The following is a 22,500-nucleotide window of genomic DNA, read 5'->3' as shown; positions in this document are numbered from 1 at the left end:
AGAAAGAGAGGAGGAGAGAGAGAGAGAGAGAGAGAGAGAGAGAGAGAGAGAGAGAGAGAGAGAGAGAGAGAGAGAGAGAGAAGAGGGAGAAAGAGAGAGAGAAGAAGAAGAGGGAGAAAGAGAGAGAGAAGAAGAAGAGGGAGAAAGAGAGAGAGAGATTGAGAGAGAGGGAGAGAAGGAGAGAGAGAGAAGGAGAGGGAGAGAGGGAGAGAGAGAGAGAGAGAGGGAGAGGAGGGGAGGGGGAAAGAGAGAGAGAGGAGAGAGAGGGAGGGAGAGGAGAGAGAGAGAGGGGAGGGAGGAGAGGGAGGAGGGAGAGGAGAGGGAGGAGGGAGAGGGATAGGGAGGGTGGGGGAGGGGGGGGGGGGGGGAGGGGGGAAGGGAGGGGAGGGGGGGGGGTAGAGGTGGGGGGCGGTAAGGGGAGATAAAAGAAAAGGCTAAGAAAGGGGAAGAGCGAGAGGATAGAGAGGGAAGGGAGAGGAGAGGGAGAATAGAAGGGGAGGAGAGCAAGAGGGAGGAGAGAGGGTGCATGTGGTTAGGGTGTGGGAGCGGGAGAGAAAGATAAAGACGTTGAAGAGGAAGGGGAAGAGAATAAGAGAGATCGAGGGTGAGGAGGGGAGATAAGAGAGAAGGTGAGTGAGGATGAGGAGAAGTAGATAAATGAGGAAGAGGAGGAGGAGGTGAGTGAGGAGGCGGAAGGAGGAGAAGGGGGGGAGGGGGGAAGGGGGGAGTGGAGGTGGGAGAGGAGGAGGAGGAGGAGAAGAAGGTTAAGGAGAGGGAAGAGGCGATGGAGAAAGAGAGAGAGAGAGCGAAAAGAGAGATAAGAAGAAGAGAGAGAGAAAGAGAGGAGAGAGAGAGAAGAGAGAGCGAGAGAGAGAGAGAAGAGAATAGATAGAGAGTATAGGCAACGTGTAGGGAAGTGGAGGAGGAAATGTTTAGTAATGGGAGAGAATATGGGAGGGGGAAATGTACAGGGTCCGGTACGGACCTTGTACGTGCCACAGGACAAAGGGACAAAGGGACAAAAGGGCAGATTGACATAGAGCAGCGCACTAGAGAGAAAGAGATCGAGAGAGAAGAGAGAGAAAGGGAGAAGAAGAGAGAGAAAGAGAGCGAGCGAGAGAAGCGATAGAGATGAGAGAGAGATAGAGAGAGAGAGACCGATAGAGACATAACAGAGAGAGCGATAGAGAGAGAGAGAGCGAAGAAGAGACGACGAGATAGAGAGAAGAGGAGAAGAGATAGAGAGATACGAATAGATGAGAGACAAGAAAGAGAGAGGGGGGAGGGGGGGGGGGAGGGGGGGGGGGGGGGGGGGGAGAAAGCAAAAAAGATAGAGAAAAGAAAGAGAAGATATAGGAGAGAGGGATAGATGAGGAGAGGAAGAAGAGGATAAGGAAGAGAGGAGAAGGGAGAGAGGGAAAGAGGGAGAGAGGGGGGAGGGAGAAGGGAGGGATTGAAGAGATATAGAGATGGGAGAGGGGATAGTAAATGGAGGAGGAGGTAGAGAGGGATAGAGGGATAAGGGAGAGGGGTAGAGGGAAAGAAGAGAGAGAGAAGAGAGGTAGGGGAGAGAGAGAGAGGTAGAGGAGAGAGAGGAGAGAGAGGAGAAGAGAGAAGAGAAGAAGAGAGAGAGAGAGAGAGAGGAGAGAAAGAAGAGAGAGAGAGAGGAGAGAGAGAGAGAGAGAGAGAGAGAGAGAGAGAGAGAGAGAGAGAGAGAGAGAGAGAGAGAGAGGGGGGAGGAGAGAGAGAGAGAGAGGGAGAGAGGGGAGAGAGAGAGAGAGAGAGAGAGAGAGAGAGGGAGAGGGGAGAGAGGAGAGAGAGAGAGAGAGGGGGGGGGAGAGAGAGAGAGAGAGAGAGAGAAAGGGAGAAAGAGAGAGAAAGAGAGGAAAGAGAGAGAGAGAGAGAGAGAGAGAGAGAGAGAGAGAGAGAGAGAGAGAGAGAGAGAGAGAGAGAGAGAGAGAGAGAGAGAGAGAGAGAGAGAGAGAGAGAGAGAGAGAGAGAGAGAGAGAAACAAATAAAAGACACAGATAGTAAAAACTGATAGTTAAAACAAAAAAGATAATGAATATACTGCATAGAAGTACATATACTTGTACTTTTGAATACATGGAATAAGGAATGGAGGACAGCTATATTTTCACGAACAAACAACTTTTCATTACGGGAACATCTAACCAAAGTATACCAATGTGTTTGAATTGATTCCATAGCTGTGTATGTACATTCATTTTTGTACAGTAATGAATATGTATGTGCATGTGTGTTGTATCTTCACATGCTATAAGGTTAATATTAATAAAGAGAAAATGTCTTAATTTAAAAAAGGTCTATCACCTGATAGGATGACTTCTGACTCTATATTATGGTGTTTTTTTAGTTATTGTAGTAGATGTACAGGATTCTACTGATATCTGTTACTTTACTAGTCATTAAGTTGTTTATTTGAATTTCTATACATTGACTTAATTGTGAAAAAATATTAAAACATTTAAAAACCTTATTTGCTTTAAACTTTAGCTAATAATATCTCTTGAATCAATGGTTAATATCTACATCAATTTGATCTACAATCTGGACGTCTGACTGATTATTACTAAAAAAAAAATAACTTAAAATATAGAAAATAAAAATTAATTATATATACTTAAAACAGATTCTTCTCTGGCATTACAGTTTAAGTCATGACCTCAGCACTGTCTTTATATGCTCGATTGAATTGCTCGGCATACAGGATTTGCAACCCATACCTTATACTTGCCAATCTTTATCTCCTGTGTAAGAACCATTACTACATATAGAGAAATTCACAGAATTCTTCGAATCATAAATCTGTGCCAAAGCTTACAGGAATATGCACCATGAATCATTCACTGTCTTATCTTAAATCCCCAGTACGTGACCGTACCGTTTCAACTATAGGACACTCTGTCCTTAGTAAAACAAAGAGCAACAAAATAATTAATGAAAACTCATTATACAACAGATGCTCATCTTCAGCGGCAACTCAGCTTGCCTAATAAACATCAATAGGTAATAAATAAATAAATATATTGCTGCTTATTCATTTTGGCATTGTCCAATAGTGACATACTTTTGCATACTTTTCTATTTTCTAATCCCTTTTACTGCATAACTTGTTCAAATCAATTTCAGAAAGAAAGATTTATGTAAATAATTCCCTGTTACAACAGGATAATTAACCATGGTTATAACCATTAATTAATCAATTAATTGAAATTAGTCAAATTAATAACTGAGTATCATAAAAAGACTTAAATGAAATTAAAACTTAACCTAAGAATGTGCAGCACACAATGCTTTCTATCTAAGCAAATAAGAGCCAAAAGTCAATGCAGATAAACTAGAAAGCAGTCAGACATTTGCACATGCACACAAAAATGCTCTGAGAAAGTTGACAAGCAAAAGAAAAGGACCATTGGCACCATCTATAGTTCATTGAAATACAATATCCAATATAATGATGACCGTTTTAAAATTTCCAGACGAGCCAGATAAACAAGTCTATTGAAATGGATGCATAATTAACCAAACTATCAGGTTTTATCAATTTACAACCAATGTAATTATTCTGGAAAAAAAAAAAAATCTAATCCCTAACAATCTATCTTATAACAAAAAAACACATTAAAATCCCCCAAACCCACAAATTAACAACAAACAACAAAAAATATATACATTATTTAATTTTCAAACTATTACAACACAAAAAAAATACCAAACATAGTCCATTCCACCAAATCTCTTCACAAAAATTATCATTCACTATACCAAATAACCATCCCCCACAACTTAATATCACCTTCTCTTGACTATTACACATAAAATAAATCCTTTTGACAAGTATTTTAAATATCAAAATCAATAAAATTCCATACTACCCTTCCACGTATAATCAACTACTTCCAAAAAATAAAAACAACCACACAATATTTAAAATATCCTCAAAATCATATCAAAATAAATAATATAAAATGTAATTGTGTTTACATTAAATGCCATCTTGGACCCCAGGTCACAATATCACGCCTTATTACATAAACTGGTTTTCATGCATGATTTTGAGACTTATTACTCACTCTAATGAGATACTTTTATAAATAATTTTTGAGAAACACTTTGTATTTTAGCCATGAAATCTCACATTTGTATATACAAAACGTATAACTTAACATCTGCTTGTTTTTTCAGCTTCGTTAAATATTTACAAAAAAGAAAAAAAATCTTATCAGAATGATAAAAATGTCTTTCTCACATGTTGGAGATTGTTTTATTCTATATAAAAATACCTATAAATAACCTTCAGTAATGCAAGTATTGCCTGCGAGGTAAAGAATCTTATCCATGATCTCAACTAACATGCTTTAAGCTTTATCATTCCAGTGTTCTTATCTTGCCACCATTCCCTACTAATAAGCTTTGTGCTTCAGGCTTTATGTTGCAGAATATCATGCTAATAAAGTTTACATGCAGTTGTTTCGTAAGGTGCCAATTATCTTCATAGTAATAAACCATGTAATATCTCATCTATATTTATTTTTCTGCTCATGCAAAACTTTTTTTTATCACAGACTTCTGAAATAATGCTGATGCTGTAAAATATATATATGACAGGAAAAGGAAAATTGTTGTGTACAGACACCAACAATTCTCTACTATAAATGGGCAGAGCATCACACTTTCTGAAACAATAATGTTAGTTACTTTCTTCTTTACCACAGAAAAGAAGAATAACATGAAATAGGGTATATCAGTTACATAATTTTCTTCTTCTCATTTACATAATCATAATACTGATTCTACATTTGACCCCCCTTCAGAAACCCAAAATCATTGAAAACTAACATGCATGAATAGGAGATAAGAATCTACTCCAGTAAAATTCAACAACTAAAAGATTATGCACGGAACTTACAGATGTAGATGAAGCGTCCCTTCGTGTGGCTCTCTTGCTCCATTGGGTGGCTGTCCTGGACATGATGCTGGTGGTGCGCTGAGACATGCTTACAACCTGGGCTTCCAGGTCACTTGGAATGGATATATTATGCTTGCGAGCTGGAAACAGAATTACAAGCCTTCACTGCTTTAGTCTTACATTTCAGAAATTTTGTTAGTGCATAATTCTATTCCAGTTCATTTCCCTTAAATATATTAAAATTAACTTCGCATTTCTTTTTTTTTCATAATCGAGTATTTCATATTACTGCTGAACTACATAAATTCCCTATCTAATTATCAGTGGACTCAAACATAAAAGAAAATATATAAAACATCATTAATTTTTTTTTTTGTCAACTTCCTCACTTTAACCCTTTCATAACAGGAATGTTTCATCGGGTGGGCTCACTTTCGTACTGCATTCTAAGTTTTATTGAAATCAATTTTTCTTTCAGCTGTGAAACACACCAAAATCTAATTAGTATCACAGTCATATTATTCCATAATAGACTGACATATCATAGCATATGTCTAGAAAATAATAGAAAATACACAGATCATCTTTAGAAGCCCACCCCAGACTGTACATCATGAGATGCAACCCGTTGTGGAAGGGTTAAGAAAAAAAATCTAGCTGCATATTCACATCACATGAAAGGTCAACATAACCAATGATATATAAAAAAAAAATAATGCCAGAAAAAATTGGAATCATTTCTCCAGATATAAAAGGTCAATTACATTTTTAATTATTTCACAAATCAGACAAAAAAATTGACAAAATAAAAACCAAAGAATGTAAATTGAAACAGCAAAACACAAGACAGAATAACTTACCAACTTCTGTGAGAGTTTTTATACAGTTCTCTACATTGACCCTCTGATGTCCCAAAACGGCTTGGCTGACTCTGTACACATGGTGGAGCAGTTGCACAAACACTGGCTGCCGTGTCTGAGTTAACGGAATGTTTATGATGATAAACCTTGTACAGTTTTGTGGCAGTGTTAAATGCAATGAGGATGAACACTGGAGACTCATCTGCTATATATTTTATAGATCAAAGAACCTTAATTACAACATGCTCCATAACAAAACTCTTTTAAACAAATAAATATATGGAAGATGCCACTATATATAAATATATATATATATATATATATATATATCATATATAAATATATTATATATATATATATATATTTTATATTATTCATATAGATATATTATATCTATTATTTATATATATATATATATATATATGTATATAAATATATATATATAACATATATATATATATATTTACATAATATATTTATATATATATATATATATATAAATATATATATATATATATAATATATATATATATGTATATATACATATGTATGTATGTTATATATATACATATATATGTATATAGACCTATACATATGTATATCACATATGTATATATATATATATATATATATTTATATATATATATATTATATATTTATAGTTATATATGTGTATTATATATATATACATATTTAGTATTATATAATATACATATATATATTATATATATATACATTTATATATTATATATATAGTACATATATATTTATATTTATGTATATATATCTACATATGTATATACATATGTATATACATATGTATATACATATGTATATACATATGTAAATAATATATATGTATATTTATATATACATTTATATATATTTATATATATATATATTTATATATATATATAAATATATATATATTATATATATGTATATAGATACATTATGGTATTACCATATGTATATATATATATATATATATATAGATATATATATATATATATTATATATTATATATATATATATATTATATTATTTATATATATATATATATATTAAATATTATATATTTATATATTTACTGTCGTGATAGTTCTCATTATACTCTATATACTACATTATTCTGACTTCTACTATATCTATCTACTCTCTATGTATATTTATATATAAATATCATAATTTTATTTTATATATTTATATATCTATATATTTATATTATTTTAATGTATGTTTTTATTATAAATATATATATATATATATATATATATATTATATATATATATTTATATATTAAATATATATATATATATACATATATATAATGCAGACTATCTATATATAAATAAATGAATTTATTTCATAATATATAATATATATACATTTACATATATATATATTTATATATATATATTATATATATATATATATATATATATATATATATATATATATATGTATGTATATATATAAATATGTATATTTTATGTTTATATTTATTGTATATATTATATATATATATAAATCTGTATTATTTTTGTATTATTAAATTATATATGCTATATATTATATATATATAAATAAATATATATATCTTAATTTATATTTATATTATATATATATTATGAATTATATAAACATAATATATTTATATATATATATATATAATATATATTATATATATATATATGTGTGTGTGTGTGTGGTGTGTGTGGTGTGTGTGTGGTGTGTTGTGTGTGTGAGTGTGCGTGTGCGTCGTGGTTGTGTGTGGGCGTCTGTGGTGTGCGTGTGCGTGTGTAGTCGTGCGTGTTGCGTGTAGTAGTGCGTGTGCGGTGTGATGTGTGCGTGAGATCAATAGTGCGTGTGCGGTGTGCGTGTGCGGTGCAGTGTGCGTAGTGCGTGTGCTGTGTTGCGGTATATGGTGCAGTGTGCGTGTGTTGTGAGAGTGAGAGTGTGTGAGAGTGAGCGTGTGTGTGTGTGTGTGTGCTGCTTGTGTGTGTGTCGTGTGTGTGTGTGTTGTGTGTTGTGTGTGTGTGTGTGTGTGTTGTGTGTGGTGTGCGTGTGTGTTGTGTATACACTATTTATATATATATATATATATATATATATTTTAAGATATATTATTGTATATATATATATATAATAGAGTGATATTTAGATTGACATATATATAGTTACTTATATATTATATATATATATTTATATTATAGATATTTATCATTGTGACTTTTTTTATTATTAGCATAATATATATTTATATTTAATCATATATATAGATATATTATAGTGTATATACATTTTTTATAGTTACATATATATTATTATATAATATATATATATATGTATAGACATATATATATATATATATAACATATATATTATATATATATATATATTATATATCTTAGTGTACACTTAAATATATATTATATATAAATTATATATATGATATAAATTGTGTTATATAATTATTATTGGATTTATTATTATTTAATTATTACTTTGACATACATATTCTTACATACATACACACACACACCCACACAACCACATCACTCACTACACTCACACACAAACACACATATATATATATATATATATATATATTATATATATATTTTTATATTTATATATATATATACATATTAATTTTCAATTTATATATATATTATTAATTTATTTATTTATACATATATATATATATATATATGAAATAAATATTTTATATATTTATACATATATACTATAATTATTAATCATAGTATAAATATTTATAACATATTAGTATCATATATATTATAACATATATATATAATATACCATATACCAAATTTACATACATATATATATATATACATATAACATATATATTACACATATACATATAATTTTAAACATATACATATTATATACATATACAATATATAATGACATATATTATATATATATACACTTATACATATATTGAATATACATATATAATATATATATATATATATATATATATATAGTCATATATACTGTTCCCTTACATTATACTATATACATATATATACAAATATACATATAAGAACATATAATATATATATAAATATATTTATGTACAAATATACATATTGATATATATGCTATAAATATTATATATTATATATATATATATATATAATATATATATATATATATATTATATAATTTAAAATACCCCCTATGTCTCTCTAACTCTCTCTATCAAACTCTTACATATCTACATATCTCTGTCTCATTATACTAATCTACACTAAATATACTAAATATAATAATACGCATATTGTAGCAAAAGTATATATAATACATATAAGTATATATATGTAGCACATATGTATCATCATATATAGCACATATATCATATATATATATACGAATTAATATTGTAGTATCTATATATATATAGTTAGTATATATATAAATGATATATATCGATATATATACACATATATAATATTATACTTATATACATGTATATGATTATCATATATTACTACATATATATACATGTATATTCGTACTATATACACTACTATCTCACTACGACACACATACACTACTCAATGTACCCGCTCCTACAGCTCCTATGCACATCTACTACACACATCACACACTACATACACATCACGATCTACCTACACTCTACATACACACAATCACGTCACTCATACTATCACCATCGATCGTATCAAATGCACTATAGCATATACCTACCATATATATATATTCACAAATCATAACATACTATAAATCACACTCATCAAATCATTTTTAACCCACTACCCTATATTACTAGTCGTGTATATATATATGTATAGTACTATATATATGTGGTGTGTGTATATGTATGTATCTATATATATGCATATATATGATTAGTGATATAGTTGTGTATATATATATATATATATATATATATATATAATATAATATATTATATATTGTATAATGTGTCTGTGTATATATATATTTGATAGTTATATAAGTATATATACATATATATTTCAAAACCAAAATAAAAAAATTATATTGACATAACATCTGAATTCATTCCTCTTTTTGAAATTCCTATCAAAAGAAAGACAAGGGCTAAAAAAGAAATACTGAAATGACTTCCAGTCACATATTTAACTTATAGCATAGTGTAAATTCTATCTATAAATAATAAAGTAAGATTAACACTCTAATATGTTAATAATCTGTATGTTCACATTAGTGTCCTGTGAAACTACTCCATAAAATTCTTGGCAGGTTATTCTTAAAAAATAATAATGATAAAAAAAGGAAAAAAATGCAATCCAAACACTATGACATGAAGCATGATAAGGCATTTTGTTAAGTTGGCATACATTTTCTTTTCATATACAAAGCTTAGGTTATTTTTGGTCGTCAACAAGGCTTAAAGAAGCAAACATGAAATCCAATGGTCCTAAAACTCATGTGTGGAAGTATGGAAATGCAAGCTTAAAATGAGAACAGAAACTGAAAATCAAAAGCCCATTCTCTCCTACCAGCTCTTCATTATACATATAATAGTTTTATATTATATATATATTATATATATATATATATATATATATATTATGATTAATATATATATATGTATATTGGTATATATATTTGGCTACTTATTATTATATAGTATGTATATATATGTATGTATGTATGTGATGTATGTAATGTATGTATATATATAATATATATATATATATATATATATATATATATATATATATATATATATATATATATATAATCTGGATATGAAACAGCTTTATAAAGTAGCCACTTTTAACTATAATCCATTTGTCAAAATTTGATATTTTTTGAGACTCTTAGATCACAAATATTTGCCAATTAAAACAAAATCTTGATTAAGTAAAATCTTTGATATTCAATTCAAACTTTAATCAATATATCTTGTGTGTGTTTTTTTCTGAAACACTATCAAACTATGAAACATCTGCTTAATCAATTACTTTTAAGCTCTATACCAAAAAAAATATTTACATTTCATAAACAAACCAAAAACATCCCTCCTTATATTACCAATTATGTCACCAACACTATCCCAACCAAAACCCCAAAACCAAAAACCCCACCACTATTATTCAACCAAACCCACCCAACAAATACATAACCCCACAAATCACAATACTAATAAACACCCTAACCCAACAAACAAAAATTAACCACACCCACCACAACAGTGTTACCCACAAACCACACCAAACACCCCCCCACCACACCCACCAACACATTATCTACTACACCCAAACGTCCTGAACAGAAATTGGTCTGAACATCCAATGGAACTTCATAAAACTATTCCATTATCCACTAAAGAGTTGTTTCTACCCAGTACCCTACATATATATGTCATAAACATCATTGACATATTTCTATCCTTTTCACAAAAATAAAACCTTATTGGTGCAAGTCCCTTTAGAAAAACAATCCTTGTCTCAAAAATGAAAAAAAGTGAGAAAGAGAGAGAGAGAGAGAGAGAGAGAGAGAGAGAGAGAGAGAGAGAGAGAGAGAGAGAGAGAGAGAGAGAGAGAGAGAGAGAGAGAGAGAGAGAGAGAGAGAGGGAAGTACCGATGAGAGAGAGAGTGAGAGAGTCATGCAAGAGAGAGAGAGAGAGTCGAAGAGAGAGAGAGAGATCATAGAGAGAGAGAGGAGAGAGAGTGCAAAGAGAGAGAGAGACGAGAGTGTGCAAGAGAGCGAGAGAGAGATGAGAGTGCCTCAAGAAGAAGAAGTGAGAGAGAGGAGAGTGGCAAGAGAGATCTCTTTCATGTATGATGTGCAAGAGAGAGTATGTGAGTAGAGAGTCTCAAAAAGATGAGAGATGCAGAGCTATGAGTGAAAGAGGAAAGAGAGAGAGAGATGTGCATGAGAGAGTGAGGAGGAGAGAGAGAGAGTTTTGCAAGAGTAGGAGAGAGAGAGAGAGACGGCACAAGAGAGATAGGAGTAAGAGAGTAGTTGCAAACACAAAAGATGATGAGAGGAGAGAGAGAGAGAGTGGGAGGAGAGTATGGGAGAGAGAGAGAGGGAGAGATGGGAGATAGGGAGATAGGTCGGGAGAGGAAGAGGGAGAGGAGGAGAGGAGGGAGAGAGGGAGAGGGAGAGTTTGATAGGAGTAGTAGTAATATTTCGTAGGGGATGATTGGAGTAGGGAGGGGAGGAGGGAGAGGATGAGGGAGAGGGGAAGGGGAGAGGGAGAGGGAGAGGAAAAAGGGAGGATTTCTTTTGAGAGGAGAGGAGAGGGAGAGGGAGAGGGGGGAGTGAGGGAGAGGGAGAGGGAAGAGGGGATGCTATAGAGGAGCGAGGGAGAGGGGGGGGAGAGAGAGATTTGGGAGAGGGGGGGGCTGAGAGAGCTCTAGTGGGATTGTTGAGGCAGCGGGGGGAGTGAGAGGCGTGTCTATGAGAGGAGAGAAGGGGGGATATGAGAGAGAGAGAGAGAGAGGAAGAGAGGAGAGGGGAGAGAGTTAGGACGAATGAGAAGAGAGGAGAGAGTAGAGGAGAGAGAGAGAGATCGTTTGAGAGAGAGAGAGAGAGAGGAGAGAGAGATGAGACGCGAGAGAGAGAGAGAGAGCAGAGATGTTGAGAAGGTGTGTGGGAGATAGAGAGGAAGAGAGAGAAGGGGGAGGGAGAGGGAGGGGAGAGGGGAGAGAGAGAGGGAGAGGGAGAGGCGTGGGAAAGTGAGAGGGAGAGGGAGAGGGAGGGAGGGAGCGAGGGAGAGAGGGAGAGGGAGAGGAGAGAGGAGAAGAGAGAGGAGAGTGAGAGAGATAGAGTGAGAGAGAGTGCGGACTACGCGGAGAGTAGAGAGACGTGAGAGCGGGTGAGTGAGAGAGGAGGAGAGTGAAGAGTAGTTGGGTGAGGTGAGGGGAGTGAGCGAGAGAGGAGAGAGAGAGAGAGAGAGAGGATAGTGAGTGAGGAGGGACAGTGGTTGGAGAGAGAGAGGAAGAGGGGAGGAGTATTGAGGGAGTGACGGAGAGAGAGAGAGAGAGAGAGAGAGAGAGAAATGCAATGTAGAGCAATGTAGACCACCAATGGGATTTATTAAAAAAACAAAAAACAAAAAAAAAACTTGAAATCTGTATCTAAAAATTCCTACATCCAAAATAAAATTATTCAAACATCTAATTGGGAAAGAAGAAAAGAGGTGATGAGGAAAGAGGAAAGAGAGGGAGAATGACAAGGCTAGAGAGTAAAAGAGGGGAAGAAAGGGATGGAGGGAGGAAGAGGGATGGAAAGAAAGAGTAAGAGAAAAATGGAATAAAGGGGAAGAAGTAAAGAGTGAGGGAAAAGGACATGGAATAAAATATAAATATAAACATATAATTATCTACCTATCTTAATTTATGTATCTTTATGACAGAAGAAGAGTGGGGGAGAGAATAAATGAAATGCATACATCTGTCAGTCACTCCACATATAACAAGACTTTTTCAACAAAATAATTAGATAAATTCATATAATGAAAAATCATCACAAAAGTTATTATAACCTTTACACAAACCTATCTACATTAATTGATGACCAACTCACACTTCTGTAAGATTTCCCCTAAATGACATACAAGACAGCATAAATCCCATTATTATTTAAAAGTCATAAAATAAATTTCACATAAAATGAGATATGCACTTCCTTGCAAATTTCTTTAAAGACATAGATAACTTTTCTTTACACACACACATCCAAATGAACTTTTTGTAGAAATGGAGATGGATGTTTTAGTGTATGGTGAGTCCTAATCCATACCACTAGTGCATCTATCATTGAGCTAAAAAAATAATAATGTTTGTACATATTCTATTGGAAACTTATTAGAAAAAAACATATCTGCAAATTATAACTGCATGTGCAGCACTCTTTCAACAATGGTTAAAGATCTACTTTTCAAAGGGCTGAGGTCTAACTGCATTACAAAAAATTCTAACCTACCCAAAAGTTGCCTTCATTAACGTTAAAGTTCAGTAAAGAAACCCAATACGATAACATAACGCAAACAAACTGCATGCATATTGCGACAACATATAGCAGTCATGAAGAAAAGAGAAAAAAAAGGAAAAAAGCATACTAATCATAAAAAATCATATGGCAGATCACTACGTGACAATAAACATATAAACAAATAAACAAATAACTAAAAATAAAAAAATAAAGAATAAAGATAATAAATAAAAAATAAAAAAATATTAGAAATAAAAAGCTGTAAAAATAAACAGCATAATTATGAAGACACAAACAGTAAGCCTGTAGAGAAAACACTGGCAGACAGACAAGATGGACATTATAGGGGCATGCATACTTCTGAACTGTACTGCTGAACATAAGGCTGTCCCCAGAAGTCGCGAGCCTCGTCCAGGTATTTCTGCAAGCAGGTAAAGTGCATGCATGCAATGAAAATTAACCACTCCACCAATGAGCACAAACTCTTGAAGTGTACTTTCAGGGCTCCTGTATTTAGGCTATTATAGGTATAATTATTTCAGGTCCCACATTTGGTCAAAATTTATTGCTTCAACCCTGTTTCTCTTCCTTATTACTGGGGGAAATTGTCTGATCCTTTAAATTATTACTGAAAAAATTGGAGAAGGGAAAAAGAACAAAAAAGAAAGTTTAGGTATGTTTAGAGTGGACAACAACTGTATTAACTGATGATTCCCTTACAAAGAAAGCTCTACTAAAATAACTTTCATCATCTTTTCTTTGCTTTATGGTGTAATATCATCATATCAAGGAACAAAATAAAATATACAAAATGTCAATGGTGACAATAGCAATACTGAGAAACATTCTCTGAATGATCTCAAACAAGATGAAACCATTTTTTACAGAGAATCTTTGCTCTAAATCACCAGAGGAGTCCCTCATATATGATAGGCCTCTTTACTTTAGCATCTAAGATCTCATTTAAGTCAAACAGGTTCTAGTTAATGATAACATTTTTCCTCTTAGAGCTTGTAGTGAACAAGTAATATCCAAAAGTGTACAGATACTCATCTGCTAGCATATACAATTAATTAGTAATTTAAATAATATGTATATATATATATACTAACTATATGTCAGTGAAGAATAAAAACTAAAATAAATAAAAAGAAATAAAATAACAAATACATATCGTGAATAGCCTTATAACACCCCACCCACAAAGTTACATCCAACTGAAAGAAACAAAAAATGGCCCTATTTTTAAGTCGGTAAAACAACACTGCTTAAACTTGCAAAAATGCTAAGAATGCTACAAACACTCACTTCCAATGAACACATGTATTATAATAGTCATGATTGTAAATGTTGGTATTTATGTAATATGACCCACCAAAATATATTATGTTAGCTTTTATCTGGTCGTCATATACTATCATAAGTCTTTGATACTATCTGCGGTATTCCAGTATCATATGATTTTATATACCTCATATACAGACATATAATATCTGTTTTAACAATAAGTTTCAAAATTACTAATTATATATTAAAACTATATGTACATAGATAATATCAACAGATAATCCATAACCTATTCTTTGTTATTAAATACCTCTAGGTATAAAACATTGATATTGAAAAAATATGAAATCAATATACAGTAATACATTAATCAAACACTTGAATCAGAATTATGTCAATTAAACAAAATGATCAAAATACCACAGATAACCCTTCTCCCAACACCGCTTGAATTATATTATTTTTCCTAGACAAAAGCAACAACAAAGTACAGTTAAAATATTTTTTTTTTTTGTTAGTAGCAGGCTCAATGTTATAGACATTACTCATCAATGCGATGATAGTTGTGTATGCCAGCGTAACCTTTTTCATAAAACATTCTTTGAAAAACAAAAATACTCAAATTCATTTCTAGTTGTTGCTTTCTGTATCTAAACATCCCTTACAAATAATATTAACAAATTGCTATGGAGAAAGAAAACAACTGACAGAGTATAAAGAAGGCTAGAAAATCAGGCAGATATTTAACTGCATCCAATGATTATTCTGTTGGTATTGTGACTTTGAATACCTCATTTAAACATGCTTCTTTTTAACATCATTATTCTTAGGACTGCATCTTACAAATACAGGCACAAAATTGTACCACTTGTAATACTACAACATATGCATAGTGGTAAATTATTAACTCTGAACTGTTATTCTGAAACTCACATTATCTTAATAAAATTCTCAGTGACTTCTTTTCCATTTTTTAAAAGTAAAAAGAATTATATTCTATACAAAAAAAAAAGAAAGAACTTAACAAAAATAATCAAAACTAGCTATGCTTAGCCCATTCGCGCAAGTTGACGTCATATTATATGGTCAGAAAATATCCCCAGACCCAGGTTGTTTTTCTGAGACGTTGTGCATTTTCTCGGCGTGTTCTGGGCAGGGCAATTGTGATGTGCTAAAACATCAGCAATAGAACACAAGATTGTTCTTAGAAATAATTATTTTTCATAATTTCTTAGACACTGTTACTTTAGTTTTGGTGTTTGAATGTCATTAAATGTCACATAACATAAAAATATTTAAAAAATGGCATAAACAAAAAAATACTTGATACTGATGACATCATGGTAATTTCTGCTTCTGATTGGTTGAATAAAAAGATCTGAGTCAAAGAACTATTGTAAGATCAAATGTGATTGGACAAGAAATAAAATAAAAAGAAAATACGTTCCGTCATGAATGGGCTAAAAGTGAAACACAAAAATGCCAAAATAATATAATATAATATCTAAAGAGAATTTACAAATTGAATGAAGCACCAATAAATAAAATATAAAACTTGGAGAAGCATGCTTAAACTGGGTTTTGTCTCATTTCTTTTGTATAGCATAATTACAGTAAGGAAAATGAACTCAAGATCAGATGAACATGGGTTGTTACATAATCAATTATTTGCCACAAATGTTCAAAGCAATTCCCAAGCTTAAAGAATCATAAAATTCCTGTTTATGGATATGACAATCTGTCAAAGTAAAAGAATTCACAGCTTCCAATGTGTAATTATAATTTTTTTCATAACATACAAATGATAGAAGTGTATTTGACTATCAATTAATTTTCTTTTGCATAATTCAACACCAAGCTAAATAAAAAATTGCTGAACTTTTCTTTCATTCCTGAATCAGATTATCAATTGATCTTTTCAAATAAATTTGCATTATCTTAAGCTATGCCCCCATTATCAACATTTGTGAGATTATTATAATTCATATATGACCTGTTATTTCTTTAAATAAATAAAACTCACTATAATACAGATGATGTGAACTGAAGAATTAATCATTTGTTTATTGATCATTAACCATGAGATATTTATATAATTATTCTATAAAGAGAAACATATATGATATATAATCCATCTAATAAACAATAGCTATCTGTCTGTTCTCTCATATATATTATGTGATACTTACTAATGGATGAAAATACAAGTATATATATTCTTATTTATGAATACTGTATATATTACTATGTACAATGACAAATAATAATATCTAATAAGTAAATTACTTTTGATTCCATGACTCTAAGAGAGAAGTGTTATTGATATCTATAATTGAGTGCAAAGATTAAGTGTCTCGGTGCTCAGTGTGTTCTGACTCATCTACTTAAAATATTAATGCTCCATACCTTTTTTGTCACTGTAAATCTATATGCATAGATTAATAGTAGTTGATTATACTGTCAGTTATTCGTTAAGATCTGGCAGAGTGTATATGCTATAAAGAGTATGTGTGTGCATACTATATTGGTGTGATGAAGATATTCTAACTCAGAAATATTTTTAATGAATGTTAGAATATGTTGACTATACTACACATGTACACACTGTCACACTCACAGTCAAAAATAATACTATGGCATCCACAATCAACACACAAAGTACATACAAAAACCATATCATATACATACACAATACAAACGCAATACAGTGAGTACGATGAAAGCAATACGCTATAACGAATAATCATACGTATCGCACATGACACGCACTACTCTCAGCTCTATTGCATCGACTCCACTCACACACACAGAACACACATCAGACACACACACACAACACACAACATACTACTATCTGACACACAACCACCACACACACACACACACACACACACACCAGACATGCACAAACAAACAGACATACACAAACAAACAAACAAATACACACACACACACACCAGACATATACAAACAAACAGACATACACAAACAAACAAACAAACACACACACACACACACATACCATCACATATCACAACAATATACTACTAATGGGACACAAATATACAAACACCACATAAACAATAATACAAACACACATACACACACACACACACACACACACACACACAACACACACAACACACACAACACACATACACACACACACACACACACGCAACGCAACACACACAGAGCGTATCATGTAGCACACAAAAACTATACGCCGCTATATGAGAGTAGGTGTACATATCCAGCGCAGCAGCACTACCATCACACACACTATCACTACACTATAAACATACATACAATACAGTCACACACACTACTATACCACACAACAGTACACTCTACACTACACACTACTACACATTCACATACACACATTACAACATATACATACACACACACACACATACACACACCTACATACACACGCATGTATCACTATGACATATACACAGCCAAAACACATCAACTACACAGCACATCACACACAGACACATAGGTAAATTACGAGAGAGAGAAAAACTAGGTGATCTCATCATATCTAAGAAACCCAACATAGCAAAAATATTCTCAGTAAACAAGACTCTGTTCAACGCTCGAAGGTCTTATACTAGCTATAAATATACACTACATGTATTCTAATATTGGCTAAAGTATGTTTCATATTTGCATAATACAGTTAGTATTAACACTCAGAAGTTGTGTTCTTTTTTCCTGATTTCTGTCATTGCTATATTTATTTCTAATCTCCTTCTATCAAAGTTTTGTTACCACATAGTCATGTAATAGCTATAACATGTACTCTTATTGCCTGGAGATGTGTTTTAATACACATAATAAGTATATGTATGATGAATGTTTGTAAAAACTTGTGGACACATAAGCAGTCACAGACACACAAATGTGAATGTAAAATGAACAAATTAACTTTTCCTACATATGGATAAACAAGGCTGGAGCAATAAAAACAGTATGTGAGTATATAATTTTTTGGTGCATAGTAAAGATTTAAATCCATGACCAGTAGAAAAAAATAAAAAGTAGAAAGGATTGATTAAAAATGAAAAATACCTCTTCCTCTTTTTTTCTGTGCAGAATACTTCTCTATAGAGATAGAAAGACAAGCATAACAAGAGCTAATTTCTAAGAATGATTGCTATGAAACATGGGCCATCAAATATAATTTTCATAGCATTAACAACAAAGTTTATGTCATTAGTACTCTGTAGTTTATAGTTATATCACAGTATTTCTAGTATTTATGATAAGTAATAATGAATCATAAATATTATTTGTAATAACATAGAATAATCATATAATTGTAAAAATCCACTTGCATATGTATTGGTAACCAGACTGTAATCTAATATTCATAATACTATGTAATACATCTTGGTATTGTAGTATGTAGTATGCACTTAAGTATGAGGCTATAATTAATGTCAAATCATTGTCTGAGTTCTGAATAATGCAGTGATACTTCATTAATAAAAAAGTGTCTTCGTTTATGCAAATTTCTGTAGAAAACTGACGGAAAATGCAAACCATTACAAATAAATCTGCACATTCTGATATTCACTTATGTAAAAATAACATTACTTTAGAATTCTTTTCAACCCTTTCATTTTTCATATTTTCTGTTAAGACAGTGTAAAGCCTGAATACTATTACTATTGGACTGCAAGTAAATATAGTCATTATACTATTATTGATAAATCCAATGAATATAACCCCATCATTACTCAATTAGTCTAAGATTATACATATATCACCGCATAAGTATAATTATCATCTATCAACTAATATATATAATAATATATTATATTATGTTATATGTTATGAGTTATCTTATTGTGTCTATTATTATTATCGATTATGTTGTCAGTTGCTATATATCTATTGATGTTCATCACAATTATATAATTATCTCCATATTTTAATATCTAACATATCATCAATATGATCATTATCATAATCATTGTTATTATCATTATCAGTGTTATTAGTTTTATCTTCATTGTTTAATTATGATCATAATCATTACCATTCTTAATATATTATGTATCTCATTATATATGTTGTTTATTCGCGTAAAAATGTGCACATCACTTCTATGTCATTTCCCATAGAAATAATTAACTACCTCAACCATAATAGACATATTATATAATTGTGTATATGACTATAATGATATTTATTGTAATATTGTAAAAGATCATAACACTGATATCCATTTATTGTATGCTAACTATAATAAAGCATTGCGTGTGTATACGACATACTAAATAGTCATTACAATATATTTACATACTTACACCACTATCAGCACAACTTACATAAACAACTATCCTAATCGTAGTAATGAAATGAATTAGTATGAGGATTACGTATATATCACTCATTCCTCACGACTGATACTCTATCTCGCATATATTATTATAACATTATATATATATATATATAATGATAGTATTATATATATATACTATATATAATATATATAAGTATATATATATGAATTTATTAAAATTAAGATATATTAATATTATATATATATATAATACATATATACATTCGCTATGACAACGTTATTCATAATGAAATAAAGTAATTATAAAATATTAAGGTATGTATATATATGACTATATTATATATTATATATATAAATATATATATATATAATATATGTATTATATATATATATATATAAAAATATATAAATATAAATATAATATATATACATATATATCCATATGATGTATCGCTATAATTAAAATTTAACATACCGAAAAATATAATAACTATATATAAAATTATATATATATTATATATATATATATATATATATATATATATATATATATATATATGTAAATTTTTCATATATATATATTTTATATATATATATATATAATATATATTATATTATTTTTATAAATAGTTATTTATCTATTTACATATATGTATATATATTTAAATAAATATATTTACATTTAATATATAATATATATACTTATATTTTTACATGTATATATATATATATCTATTATAATATATTTATATAATATGTTTATATTTAATATATATATATATATATATATTTATATAAATATATATTATATATTTTTGTTTATATTTTTATTTTATATCTATACTAATATGTTTATATAATATATATGTATATAGTTACATTTATATATATTTATTTAATATATATATATATATATATATATTCTTTATATATAATATTTTTATGTATATATATATATATAATATTATACATATATTTATATAAATAAATATTTACTATATATTTTACATTATGTATATATATATATATTTAAATATATTACTTATAATATATATTGTATCATATATATTTATATATATATATATAATTTATAGATCATAATATATATATATACTGTAATTATATACATGTATATATTTTTTATTATATATTATGATATATATATATATATATCATATATTATATATATATATATATTTTTGTATGTTTATAATTATATATATATTTATATATATATATATATATATTATTTTAATATAATTACATACTTATATATATAGATAGATTTATATATATATAATATATTATATATAACTTACATATATATATACATATATTTTTATATATTTATATATGTATATATAATATACATTAATTTTTATATATATTTTATATATATATATATATATATTTATAGATATTAATCATACACTATATATAGAACATATATTTTTCTTATAATATATAGTTATTAGAATATATATTTATATATATTTTATATATAGATACATACATATATTTATAACATATTTATATAGATATATATTATATATATATATATTTATATACATATTATATATTTATATTTATAATTTATATATATATTATTTTTATACCATGTATATAAATATATATATTTGTATTCTTATATATGTATATTATATTATATATATAGATTTTTATATAATATACATATATGTATATATATAATAATATATATGTGTTATATATATTTATATTTTATATACTCAAAATGTGTATAAATATATATATATATATATATATATATATATATACATATAAGGTATATATATATACCATATATATGTATTTTTTATATAGATAATATATATATTTATATATATATATATATATATATTTATAAATACTTATATATATATCATATATATGTATATATATATTATAACAAAAAATATATATAACATATAAATAATAATATAAATATATATTTATATATATATATATATATATTTATTATATTTATATATAGAGAATTATATGTATATGTATATATATATATATATATTTATTATATATATATATATATAAATTTCTTGTTATATAAATATATATTTTATGTATATATTTAT

The 22,500-nt window shown here is 29.5% G+C and overlaps 1 protein-coding gene across 43 annotated transcripts in view; it reads right to left on the bottom strand.

Moving 5' to 3' along the window:
* The window catches only part of Itpr (Inositol 1,4,5,-trisphosphate receptor), a 250,714-nt gene that overhangs the window by 35,930 nt on the left and 192,284 nt on the right, over nt 1-22,500 (bottom strand). For 33 of the 43 annotated variants that reach the window (XM_086544593.1, XM_086544605.1, XM_086544596.1 and 30 more), the window contains 3 exons: nt 14,141-14,203; nt 5,794-5,908; nt 4,934-5,073 (listed from right to left, as the gene is read on the bottom strand). In XM_086544593.1, the coding sequence (XP_086400719.1) occupies nt 4,934-5,073; nt 5,794-5,908; nt 14,141-14,203 (318 nt within the window). The remainder of the gene's footprint in view (nt 1-4,933; nt 5,074-5,793; nt 5,909-14,140; nt 14,204-22,500) is intronic. The other 10 variants (XM_086544603.1, XM_086544608.1, XM_086544609.1 and 7 more) reach the window with 1 other exon arrangement.

Source organism: Penaeus japonicus, unplaced genomic scaffold, assembly GCF_977035675.1.
Source record: "Penaeus japonicus unplaced genomic scaffold, GWHDUDI00000001_assembly GWHDUDI00000015, whole genome shotgun sequence".
NCBI classification, from domain to species: domain Eukaryota; kingdom Metazoa; phylum Arthropoda; class Malacostraca; order Decapoda; family Penaeidae; genus Penaeus; species Penaeus japonicus.
This window is presented reverse-complemented; position numbering and strand designations above follow the sequence as displayed.